General features: G+C 41.4%; 1 protein-coding gene across 3 annotated transcripts in view; it reads left to right on the forward strand.

Annotated features, from left to right (window-relative positions):
- The window catches only part of rfx5 (regulatory factor X, 5), a 14,550-nt gene extending 9,864 nt beyond the window's left edge, over positions 1-4,686 (forward strand). For all 3 annotated transcript variants that reach the window (XM_080441340.1, XM_080441342.1, XM_080441341.1), the window contains exon 11: positions 1-4,686. This exon is cut by the window's left edge and continues 107 nt beyond it. In XM_080441340.1, the coding sequence (XP_080297466.1) occupies positions 1-1,066 (1,066 nt within the window). In that variant the 3' untranslated portion in view covers positions 1,067-4,686.
- The last annotated feature ends 7,049 nt before the right edge of the window (positions 4,687-11,735 follow it).

The following is an 11,735-nucleotide window of genomic DNA, read 5'->3' on the forward strand; positions in this document are numbered from 1 at the left end:
GGGACTAGGCGGGGGGGCGGGGACCTCCACCACCTCCTCATCTACTTCCTCCTCCGCCGGAGGGGCCAGTGGAGGCGTGAAGGTCATCGCCATGGCGACGTTGCCCCAGCAACAGGGCGGGGCGTTGCCTCTGATGATCCTGCCGCAGGGCTGCCTGTCGTTCACCGACAGGGAGAAGCTAGCCCCGCCCCTTCAGGCCCTGCCCCAACAGGCCTCGCCGCTCACCGTGGTCGCGGCGACGCCCACCTCGGTGGTCCAGAGAGCGAGGCTGAACGCCAACAAGCGCTCCCTGGAGCAGCAGCAGCCGCCGGGGCCCGCGGCGGTTGCCGCGGGCAACGCCCCTCCGCCAGTGAAACGGAAACGAGGACGGCCGAGGAAAGCCCGGCCCGACGACCCCCCGCCTCTGCCTCCCCCCGCCGCTCTTCCTCCTCCTCTGCCTCCTCATCCTCTGCCCTCCATCATCACCTCCCTCAGTGGCGGGGTCATCCAGAAGGCCTCTTCCTCCCATCCGCTGGTAGAGATCGTGGCCCAGGGCTTGGTCCTGACGGGGCCGCTGCCCTCCGTGTCGGTGGCGTCCGAGTCCGTGGCCCACCGCGGCGTGTTGGTCCAGTGCCAGACGGCGTCCGGCACCGCGTCCGCCCGGAACCCCCTGGGGACTTCAGACCGCCGCCATCCTCACCCTCCGCCTCAGAGGCCTGTGCTGGTCTTCCAGAACGCCACCATGGTGGAGGTGATCCAGAGGGCTCCCAACAGCGCCGGTAAGACCGCCACTGCTGGGACTGGCGGCACCGTCGTTACCCAGCCGGCGCAGAAGATAGACAAGCCGCATCTTCCGCCTCCTCGTCCTCCTCTTCCTCTCCCCACGCTCCACGAGGAGGAAGGCGAGGTGGAGATCACATTGATTCCTATAGTGAAGGAGGAGGAGGAGGAGGAGGAGCAGCAGCAGCAGCGCCTTGAAGTCCCACCCCCTCCTTGTCCTCCTCCTCCATCTTCATCTTCTTCTGTTGCTCCGGCAGGGAGAAGCGAGAAGTCCGGAGGAAGAGAGGAGAGGAATGTGAAGGAGTAACTGTAATGCCTAATTTATGCTCTGCCGTACGTTGGCGTTGCGGACCGAAAATAGCCGGTCTATAAGCTGACATTGTGCTTCGGTAGCAACGCGCTGTCAGCTTATGGTCATAGATCGTCTATTTTCGGTGCGTGACGTCGTTGTGCGACAGAGAATAAATCGAATATAGTATAAAAAGAATCACCCTCTCTCCTCCTTCCTGCCTCATGTCTTTCTACGTCTGTCTGTCTGTCATCGTTACTCATGGTAACGGGCTTCTCCCCTCCCCTCAACCACCCCTCTGCTTCTCTTCCATTGGTGGAAATCCCTGATTGGTTGCCCACAAAACGACCAATCGCAGTGGGATACATGAAACCAAAAGCACTAGTAACCACTAGTAACTCCTCTCTGCTCTCCTTGCACTTTGTACAGACGCTGCCTGGTTTGGACGGCCAGGCAGCCAGTAACCAGTTTGCTGTGATTCCCTAAAAAACTGCATGTTTGACTGTGTTTGAACCTATGGACTCCTTCTACTGCTGGGCCTGCACAAATACTTCACATATGGATCTTTCCTTCCTCGTCTCCTTCCTTTCTTCCTTCCTTGCCTCCTCATCTCCGTCCGTCATCAAGGTGTCAAAACAGTTTGCAAGTAAAGCAGACAGCTTACTATTCTGTCTGATAAAGAGGATGTTCTTGTAAAAGAAGACAACAAAAGGAGAGAAGAAATAAGCAAAAAGCAGGGAAGAAAATGAAAAGAGGACATGAGGAAATGAAAGCAGACATATTTGTGGTATGGTGTGAGGTCCAATAGAGGTACTACGGGTCTGAACCTTCTGAAGGTTCTTCAAACAGGGATGGACATTTTAGTCACCTTCAGGTCAACTCAAAATAAGAAGATGTTCCAGCTCTAGAATGGCAGGTATAGATGACATCTTTAAATGCAGCCTTCATGAAGTTATTTCAAATCGCCAAGAGATTATAATCTGTAAAGATTAAGATGAATCCCAAGTAGATGTCTAGATCCAGAGCCCGTCTGTACTACGAAGCAAGTTCAACATACCTAGAATAGTCTTCGCTAACCCTGACAACCACAGTCACATGACAGTAGGGGTACAACAGTTACTCCAACTAATCGATTGAATCGATTATACATTATTATTATTTTTTAATTTTTTTAAATACAGCTTCAAAAATAACTGATCTACAAGCTCACATCGTGTTGCATCAAGATGCATTGTGAGCTTGTTGATCGGATATTTTCACACTTTTTATGACAAAGTATAAAGTAGACATCTAGAATGCTAGGTAGAGAATGATGGCAGTAAACATTAACCGCTTAAGACCTATTTCATACTATTAGAAAATAGACGATCTACAAGATCAAGAAGAAGAAGCGTTGTAAGCTTGTAGATCGGCAATTTTTTGTAAGTGACAATTTGGAAAAAATCTTTCTAGAAAAGTGAAAGTGGTTAAAGCAATCATTTCCTACATACTACAAGCTTTGACCTGAAGGTGACACTCCAGCCCTGCTCTCCTCATCTTTAAAGAACTTGTGTTCTCTATAGCTTTGGTTTGTTGTGTTCTGTTGGTGTTGGTGGTCAGTTGATAGATAGTAGTTCTGTGTGTTATCCCCCCCCCCCCTCTCCCCCAGAAGACAGTAAAGACACTCACCAAGAAAAAAAAAAGATTCTGTTTGGAGCACAACAGTTATGCACACATGGTTATAAAAAAATGCTTCCACAAAGAACCATTTGGATCCATTTAAAAAAGAGCCAAATGTGAGGACAGAAGCGAACTAGAACCTTTTTCAGTTCCATAGAACCTTTGTTGATGAGAGTGTGGGGTTGGTTTTCCACAATGTGACTCTTTTTTTTACAAGTGTTGGTAAGCAGATGGTGAAGTTAATAATAGTACAGTGTGAGCTCTCACACTATAACACACAAGTGGTCCTCAAACCATTGGTTGGTTATTGCTGACTTATTTACAAAAATGAATTGTGCACAGCCAGGCCCCAAATCACAGTATTTCATTTTATGAGTGAGTATTATCTATTTGGACCCCAATCTTTTATTGTTTATATATCCCATTCATTCCTCTTATCTCCTCTCTGATCGAACTCTTGCATCCAAAGTTCTTTCAAAGTGATTGATTGAGGTGGCATCTTGTGACTTTAGCACTTGGGAGCAGTCATCAAATGTCTGCCCGCTCCTGTTTTGATTAAGTTAACTTAATGCACGGTTGTAACAAAACTAAATGTTCACAACATTTGCAACCAACTTTGCCGTTCAACCCTTCCGTATTTGATTTAGGCTGTTTGACAACTGTAGCACCAATTGTGCAGCGATAGAAGGCGGGACAAAACGGCATTAGGATGCAGTTGGCTGTCGGCGGGTGATGTCACTCAAAAGGTCAGCCTAAACCCCTTTGTTATGAGTTATAAAACGGGACTAGCTCGCTTGTGTTATGATTAAAATATCAGGACCGAGGTGTTCCATTGTCCTACACAACGCTTCAGCTCAGGCACAAGAAATTAGATTCCAAGCACAAACTGATAGTCTAGTAACACTTGTTCACCTATAGTGAACTTTTCATGCCTAAAGTAGGCATGCCAAGTTGAAAGTGGTTAACCCTTCAATTCAACAATACGATACTAATGGGATTTTGATTAAATGACATTCATTAATTTAATTATTAAACTGGGCCTACTTTAAACATACAAACAAAACAACTTATAAACGTTTGTACTTATAAACGCTTTTGTCCTAATTATCTCTGCCAGCAGAAGAGTGGATGTGGACGTAGTGTAATTTAAAGAACACTGCTACATTTGCTTTCTTAGGACTAGTTATTGTGGGCAGTGCCACATGAGTGCTGAGTGCTGGTTTTCTGGTGTGTAGTTCGTTGGAGTGGTTAGCTCACTGAAAGAAAACTACAAGCTAAATGGCTGCCATGTGGGGTCAACAACAGCGCTTCTTCCTTTTGTTTAGACGTCCCTAAAGTTCACTAATGTTGAACTCCAAGCTTCAGACGGGTTGGACTTCACACAACACCATCAGCGCCTTCGCTGCCATGGAATGGAAGTGAATAGCGCTTCTGACGCGTATGAAGCTGTTTGCTAGCTTAGCCCAGGCTCTTGTACAGTATATGTGGCCATGGTGTTTACACATGATGTTTACACTTCATCAGCTCCATCTGCTTCAGTAAAGTGACACAGCGATGTGTTATGAGGGTGATATTGTGTGATGCACCACCAGATAGAAAACTCACTTAATGAGACCCCCCCCAAGTTCATCCCTTGAAATTACTCTTTTTCATTGTGATTTGATGATGGGACTAGAATCTATAGTGTAGAATGGTTTACTTACCCCTGGTGGTGTAGAATGGTCGATAGGCCTACTGCTTCCTGGTGTTTAATGGTGGATAAATATCGCTGTTGTTAAAGTGGTTTAGCTGGAATTTGTTCAGGTCGCAGACTGGTTGTATCGGGTTTATGGGTCGAGCCTGATGTGAGATCAAAATGTGCTCCAGATTTGTGCGCTTGAGATTAGTTTTTATGTCTACATCAACATATCAAGGAGACAATTATACTGTGTGTGTGTGTGTGTGTGTGTGTGTGTGTGTGTGTGTGTGTGTGTGTGTGTGTGTGTGTGTGTGTGTGTGTGTGTGTGTGTGTGTGTGTGTGTGTGTGTGTGTGTGTGTGTTCGGATTCTAATGAACCGACAAACAGCTTATTAGCATCATTAGAATGAAAGTTACTAATGTCTGTTATGCTAGCCTGGTCTCAGAACAATGCTCAGAGTGGATTGAGTTTGTTTGTTTTTTTAAGAAAGATGGCGGAGCGTATGTCTAGCCTGTATTATTATAATTGTTTGATATTTTATTTTTTATGACATACATAAATGCCAATTACCTAAAGTTTCCTTCATTTTGTGAAAAGCAAAAATAGCAGTTTAAACTCCCCAAAGCATTGAGCTGTTTTTGAATTGTACTGAAAGGAAATGACGTTTGCACTGTTAAAAGTTAAAATAACTTTGTATGTGATAATATTTATGTCATTTGCATCAAAAATACTACTCTTAAGTATTTCTGAGTGACATAATAAGGTGCTTTGGGATTGCACTTACTCCAACAGCTGACTGATGATGTTGGCATTGATAAAACATTTTTATGTGATAGAATTAGATCAATGGATGTTATTGAAATGGGATATGAGGGCATCTGACTCTACAGTATTATGCCTAACTTATGTCAAAAGCCTTCCAGACACAGAACTGTGACAAGACAGTCTGTCATTACAAAGTGTGTATTTTCACAGTCAACACATAGGTGAAAACACTATAAACAATAATGGTCAAATACAGTGACATGAAAGGTTTCTGAGATGACAACCTGAGACATCACTACAGATACCCAGGATAGCATAGAGTACCGTGTGTTCTAAACCTGTAAATATGTGTCAAAGTGAAATATGGCTTAAGGGTTCTTGTTGGAAGTTAATGTGAATATTCGGAGTGTAGTGCCAGCTGTTAAAAAGGGAAATGTAGGTGAATAAAGAGGAACACCAGAGTTTCCACTTCAGGGTTAAATCCGGTAGTTCACCAGTCATACCTGGGAACTAGAGTCTAGAAAACAAACTGGTTTATGGAATTGAGCCAAGGTCTTGTAGAGACCCCCGGTTAAACTGGGGTTGGTAGTGGAAAGCAGCAGTTAGCCTATGACAGCCAGTCCTGTTCGGCGTTCGCTGGAAACCAGGCAGTGAGTGTAATGGTGACCTCATGCAGTGTTGTTGACGACGTAGTGTTTGTGAGTGATGTGAATGTGTGTGTGTGTGTGAGAGAGAGAGAGAGAGAGGGGGGTGAGAGAGAGAGAGAGAGAGAGGGAGGGGGGAGCGAGAGAGAGAGAGCGAGAGATCGTTCACTGTGGAGCCATGGTGCTCAAAACTAACAAACGGGTCAAATAATCAAAGATAATGAATCGGGATTCGGGTAGCAGCGCTTTGACCTTCGACCTTATAAGAAAAAGGTGCATATGGGAGAAGTTCTTTCATAAAGCATCCTTTGATTGGTCGGAGTTAAGGTTATGGACTGTTAGTATGGTTACGTATGTTTTGGCATGGTTTTGCTGGGGTTAACTTTAGGCATGGTGTTAGTGAGGTTAAGGTTAGGGCCTAAATTCACCCATGTGACCATTTGATTGGTCTGGGGGTATGACCAATCAAATGAGGTTTGTCACTTCCTTTGTTTGTTGATCTGTTTGTGGCTGCTTAATTGTTTGGATTAATTCACTTTCAGTTCAATCAACCCATGAATGATGAAGATTTCCTCAGTGATTTCAATTCAACCAGACAAGGATGGCAGATTAAAGAATTCTGGTGTCTTGAAACATTTGGTAAAGTAAAAAAACAAACCCTCCTAACTTTAAAACAGCTAAAGGACTAATTTTGAACTGTGTTATACCAGACATAGCTTACCTCTGTTTTGCCACTGTGTTGTAAACCTTGTCACCAAACCCAATATGTGCGGTTGGTGGGGTTTCAAAACATTACAAAAAATAACATTTTACAGCGAGAGACGGTGACATTGACATGAGGTCAAATCTATAACATAATTTATGCTTTAATGTAAAAACAAAACAAAAAATGTTTGCGGGACCCGCAGGTTTACTGTTGGGAGGTTCAACGTTGGTCCCAGAGAGTTCTTGCTCTAGTTCCTAAAGTTAAAGCTCATTAATTCAGAATGTAAATAACATCCTTTTTAGTATTATTTAGTCATCTTTATCAAAAGATACTCAAACAGTTTACAGTTATCATTACATACTGTATATATGGACTGATATGTCTTCAAAGTCTCATAGATGTATTAAAAACAAATAAGAAATAATCAGTTAAAAGAACAGGCTTAATAAATGTAGCTATAATTTATGGATTTCTGAAGAAAAGCAGATGACACTGAACGGGTTGGATTGGAAGTGAATTTACACCTTAACAGATCAGTTTGATTCTAGCTATGACAGGTGATCAGTTGCTATGGAGACGGCGATGTGTTTGAAACTAGCGTGTTTTTTCTGAGTTTTCATCGAGGATTCAGCAGAAACATGTGCTTCCGAATGTTGTTTTTAATGCAAATTGTGATGTATTGCATTGCGTTTAAAGCTAAATGGAAAAAGGTAGCATTTTGATTGAATAAAATCTCTCAGTGTCACAGGAAAAAAGAAAAAACATTTGGAACCTAAGTTTACTTCGAGTTCGCTCTTATTCTAGAACAGCTCTGGATGAGTCCAGCTCAGTACCTCAAAAAGGTAAATAAATGTGCTAATGTACAGGCCCCCATCATATTGACATGAAAGACAGAGGTGTTGAAACAACATGCTAGTGTAAAGCACAGTCAGTTTGTACTGTATGTGTGCATGTGCGTGCGTGTGTGCATGCGTGTTGAACCTGGTCTATTGAATCATACAGAGGCTGTGGAATGTTAAGATGATGAATCATTTCATGGCATCATTCATACATGGCAGGAAGACTCCAATCCTGATTAATGACCAAATGACCTAAATTTTATCTTAATTCAAATCCACATAACACCGCCTTTCCTTAACCTATGACCTTAAGTAAACCCCAATCTACACTTAACCTAACTCCAACTATGAGATAGATAGTCCTTTATTGATACCCAGAAAGGACCGAATACCATAACCCTGTTTTGCTTCTTATAAGGGCAAAGAATACCACAACACAGACACAGGAGTCGATACTATAGGTCTGTGAGCCTGCCAGAACTGTTACACTATGCAACAATGACTCATGCAAACACAGCATAAGGGAAAGTTAAATAACTATAAAGTTAAATAGAATTTGATTTCAAACTACTTTTAAATACAATAAATGAATACAATAGTTCAAAGTGTTTTTGGTTCTCTAATGTGTAATGAGACTGTTAGTCAGGAGAACAGGGTTCTAAATGCCATCACAGCCTCGGCTGCCATTTAATTTTGAATTCACTCAGAAAGCTGAGTCGTTTTTTTTTTTTTCATTGTTGTTTTTTTTTTTTTTAATAATCTGTAAAAGTAATTCATTTATCATAAATGTGCTTATTGTTGTGGATTTGTGTCTTTGCTGTGTCCTGCCACTGTAAAGGTATCTGAAGTGCAGTTTTATTTTTTATTATTATTGTTATCTTTTAAAGATATCTTTGGTTCATCTGTGGGGTTGGTGTATGGCTTTCATGTTTTCAATGTTTTAAACTTTGATTTGGTTTAATAATAGGAAAAAAAAGTATTTTCGTTCAGACAGGAAATGATTTCATATGCATTTTGTTTGCAGTTTTATTTTTTCCCCTAATCATTAGGCCTATAATTTGCTGGCTTTTGTTTTGCACTTTATTGTTATTAATAATAAAATCGCGCTTTTTTATTTGATTAAAGAAACAACTTTTAAATGGTGTAAACCAGAATTGAAATGATCACCAGCCTTTATAAAACGACAAGTTAATCTACTCTACCAGACATGGTACACAGGCCCTGTTCTACAATCTAGAGTTGGTCTACCATTGACATATTGGCTGGTGATCTTTGGGATGTACTGACCACTGAAGTGGTCAAATGTTGATGATAAAGACAAATGTTCTGTGAAATGCACCTTTTACCCGTTTGTCATTTCTGCTCTGTGTGACTCTGAACGTCCCTCTGTCTAGAAACAGTCCTGTTTCATGTCATCGTTACATTTAACATGCTTCCTTCTGGAGATGAGAGAGTACAAGTGATGACGGGATGATAAGCACTGATGTGAATCTATTTTCCTATTCTGACTGACTGTAATAAATGGTGTTTCAAATCAACTTGATCCCCCCCCCCGGACTCTTCTCTTCTCTTCTCTTCTCTTCTCTTCTCTTCTCTTCTCTTCTCTTCTCTTCTCTTCTCTTCTCTTCTCTTCTCTTTTCTTCTCTTCTCTTCTCTTCTCTTCTCTTCTCTTCTCTTCTCTTCTCTTCTCTTCTCTTCTCTTCTCTTCTCTTCTCTTCTCTTCTCTTCTCTTCTCTTCTCTTCTCTTCTCTTCTCTTCTCTTCTCTTCAAAATCAAAATTCTTAACTACACAGTAAAATCTACAGTGTTCATTTTAAGAGTTAAATGTTGTGTTCAATTTGTAAATGGAACCCTTGCGGCTCCATTTGGTTACATTTACAGTAAGCACTCTCATGGTTACAAATGGATGAATTAGACACTGAGGATTTTACTGTGTATTCTACTGGGTTCTATTGTAAATGGGTTGACTGAGGGTCTACTGTTTACTCTAGCACAGATTAATTCACAGACAGAATAGATATTATACTACGTTGGACTGACATCAGAGATGTCATGGTTTGGTCTTAAATGAGAGGAGAGAATCAGAAATGAATGAACATAAGTATATTAGTACACACATTGGCCCACAGGGTGGTGTAGGCCTACTCTCCAATCATTTGGCTGATAAAAATTGTCACCACCTAGACCTGTGTGTGTGTGTGTGTGTGTGTGTGTGTGTGTGTGTGTGTGTGTGTGTGTGTGTGTGTGTGTGTGTGTGTGTGTGTGTGTGTGTGTGTGTGTGTGCGTGCGTGCGTGCGTGCGTGCGTGCGTGCGTGCGTGCGTGCGTGCGTGCGTGCGTGCGTGCGTGCGTGCGTGCGTGCGTGCGTGCGTGCGTGCGTGCGTGCGTGCGTGCGTGCGTGTGTGCGTGCGTGCGTGCGTGCACCAGAGGAAGTCCTCTCTCTGAATCCTGATCCACCGAAAAGTCTTTTTTTTACTTGCCTAGTGAATGAATGAATGAATGAACGAATGAATGTTTTATTTCCATGTCTGGACAATTTCTTGACCCATCCCACATGGGATTATCAGACACATCAATTTTAAAACAAAAACAAAATAAACATTCCAGTGTATACCCAACCAGCAACTCATAATACAGCCTGATTTTAAACAAGCCGCATACAGTACATACATTCATATATACCGGCACATAAACATTTATGAAAATTCATCTATTATAAGTCACCCTCCCACGCTTTATAAAGATATTCTGAAAATGCAAAAACATAGTAGTAGCAGCAGCAGCATTATTAGCTGTAGATTAGGGATGTAGATGTATGATTAGGCCCTAGGGATACAGTAGCCTTGTACAGAAGTAGTACTATAGTAATAGTAGAATTTATAATTATGGCAGTCTAGCAGTAACACAATTAGTTATACTGTATTAGTCTAGTGTAGTAATGGTAGAATTAGTAATAGTAGCATAGTATTGTAATAATAGAGACAGCAGCCTAGTAATAGTAATAATATCATTATTAATAGTAGCGTAGTATGGTCGTAGAATTAGTAATAGTAGCCACGTGTAAAATTTGTTATTGTAGCCAAGTCAAGTGTAGTAATAATATAATTAATAGCAATAGTCAGTGACTGGTTGTATTTTAATTCATTTACTATTTTAGAATTTTAGTGGGAGTTATGATGTGATAATGGTGATGATGATGTCTGTGGTTGTCAGGGGAGACCTCGCCTCGCCTCCACTTCCGGAGCCTTCGGCCAAGGATGGTCTGTCAACAGCCTACCAGTCTCCTCTCCTCTCCTCTCCTCTCCTCTCCTCTCCTCTCCTCTCCTAGTCTCCTCTTCTCCTCCAAGCATGATGAGCGTGTGTGTGTGGCGCTGGCGCACGTGTGTGGTGCATGGTCTATTGAATCATACAGAGGCTGTGGGATGTTTAACATTTATTTATTTATTATTTATTTAACAGGGACAATGCACATTGATCAACATGTCAGTTATTCACGTCCATGTAAATGAGCCAGAGTTAGCCCAGAGTTGGCTAATTTTCATCTGTAGTCCCTGAGCAGGCTGTTAAAAAAAAGTGGTATAGTTATCCATACAAAAAGAGACATCGTCAACAATACAAAACAAGTAGACATAGTAAAGAAGACAAAACAAATACAGTAAAATATGAGAAGACACAGTGATTAATGGTGAATCATTTCATGGCATCATTAGGCTACATGAGGAACATTCCATATCCTCAATTTAATCTCAATTCAAATGCACATATATCACATTTCCTTAACCTATTTGACCTTACACAACACCTAGTCTACACTTAACCTTAACTCCAACATAATAAAAGATAAGATAATCCTAAGTAACTAAGTACATTTACTCAAGTACTGTAGCCTACTTGAGTACAATTTTGAGGTATTTTGACTTTTTGTGTCCAATTTTCAATACTTTTACTTCTATTCCACTACATCTCAGAGGCAAATATTGTACTTTTTACTTCACTACAATTATTTGACAGCTTTAGTTAACTAGTTAATTTGCAGATTTAGATTATTATCACGAAACAAAAATCAACCACTTCAGCCCTGTATATATTTTGTCCATTTGAAAATAGCAGATTAAATATAATATCTATATAATATCTATATAATATCTACAAGCTCACAATGCGTCGCGATGCGACGCATTGTGAGCTTGTAGATCTGCTATTTTCAAAATATTGTTCATACATTTTGAACTTGACATTCTGCACAAATGAGTACTTTGTACTTGTGGTACTTTAAGTACATTTTGATGCCAATACTTTTGCACACTTACTCCAGTACATTTCGAATACTGGACTTTCACTTGTAACAGAGTATTTCTACACTGCAGTATTGATACTTTTACTTAAGTAGTACATCCA

This window comes from Gymnoscopelus braueri (genome assembly GCF_963280865.1).
Source record: "Gymnoscopelus braueri genome assembly, chromosome: 11".
NCBI classification, from domain to species: Eukaryota; Metazoa; Chordata; class Actinopteri; order Myctophiformes; family Myctophidae; genus Gymnoscopelus; species Gymnoscopelus braueri.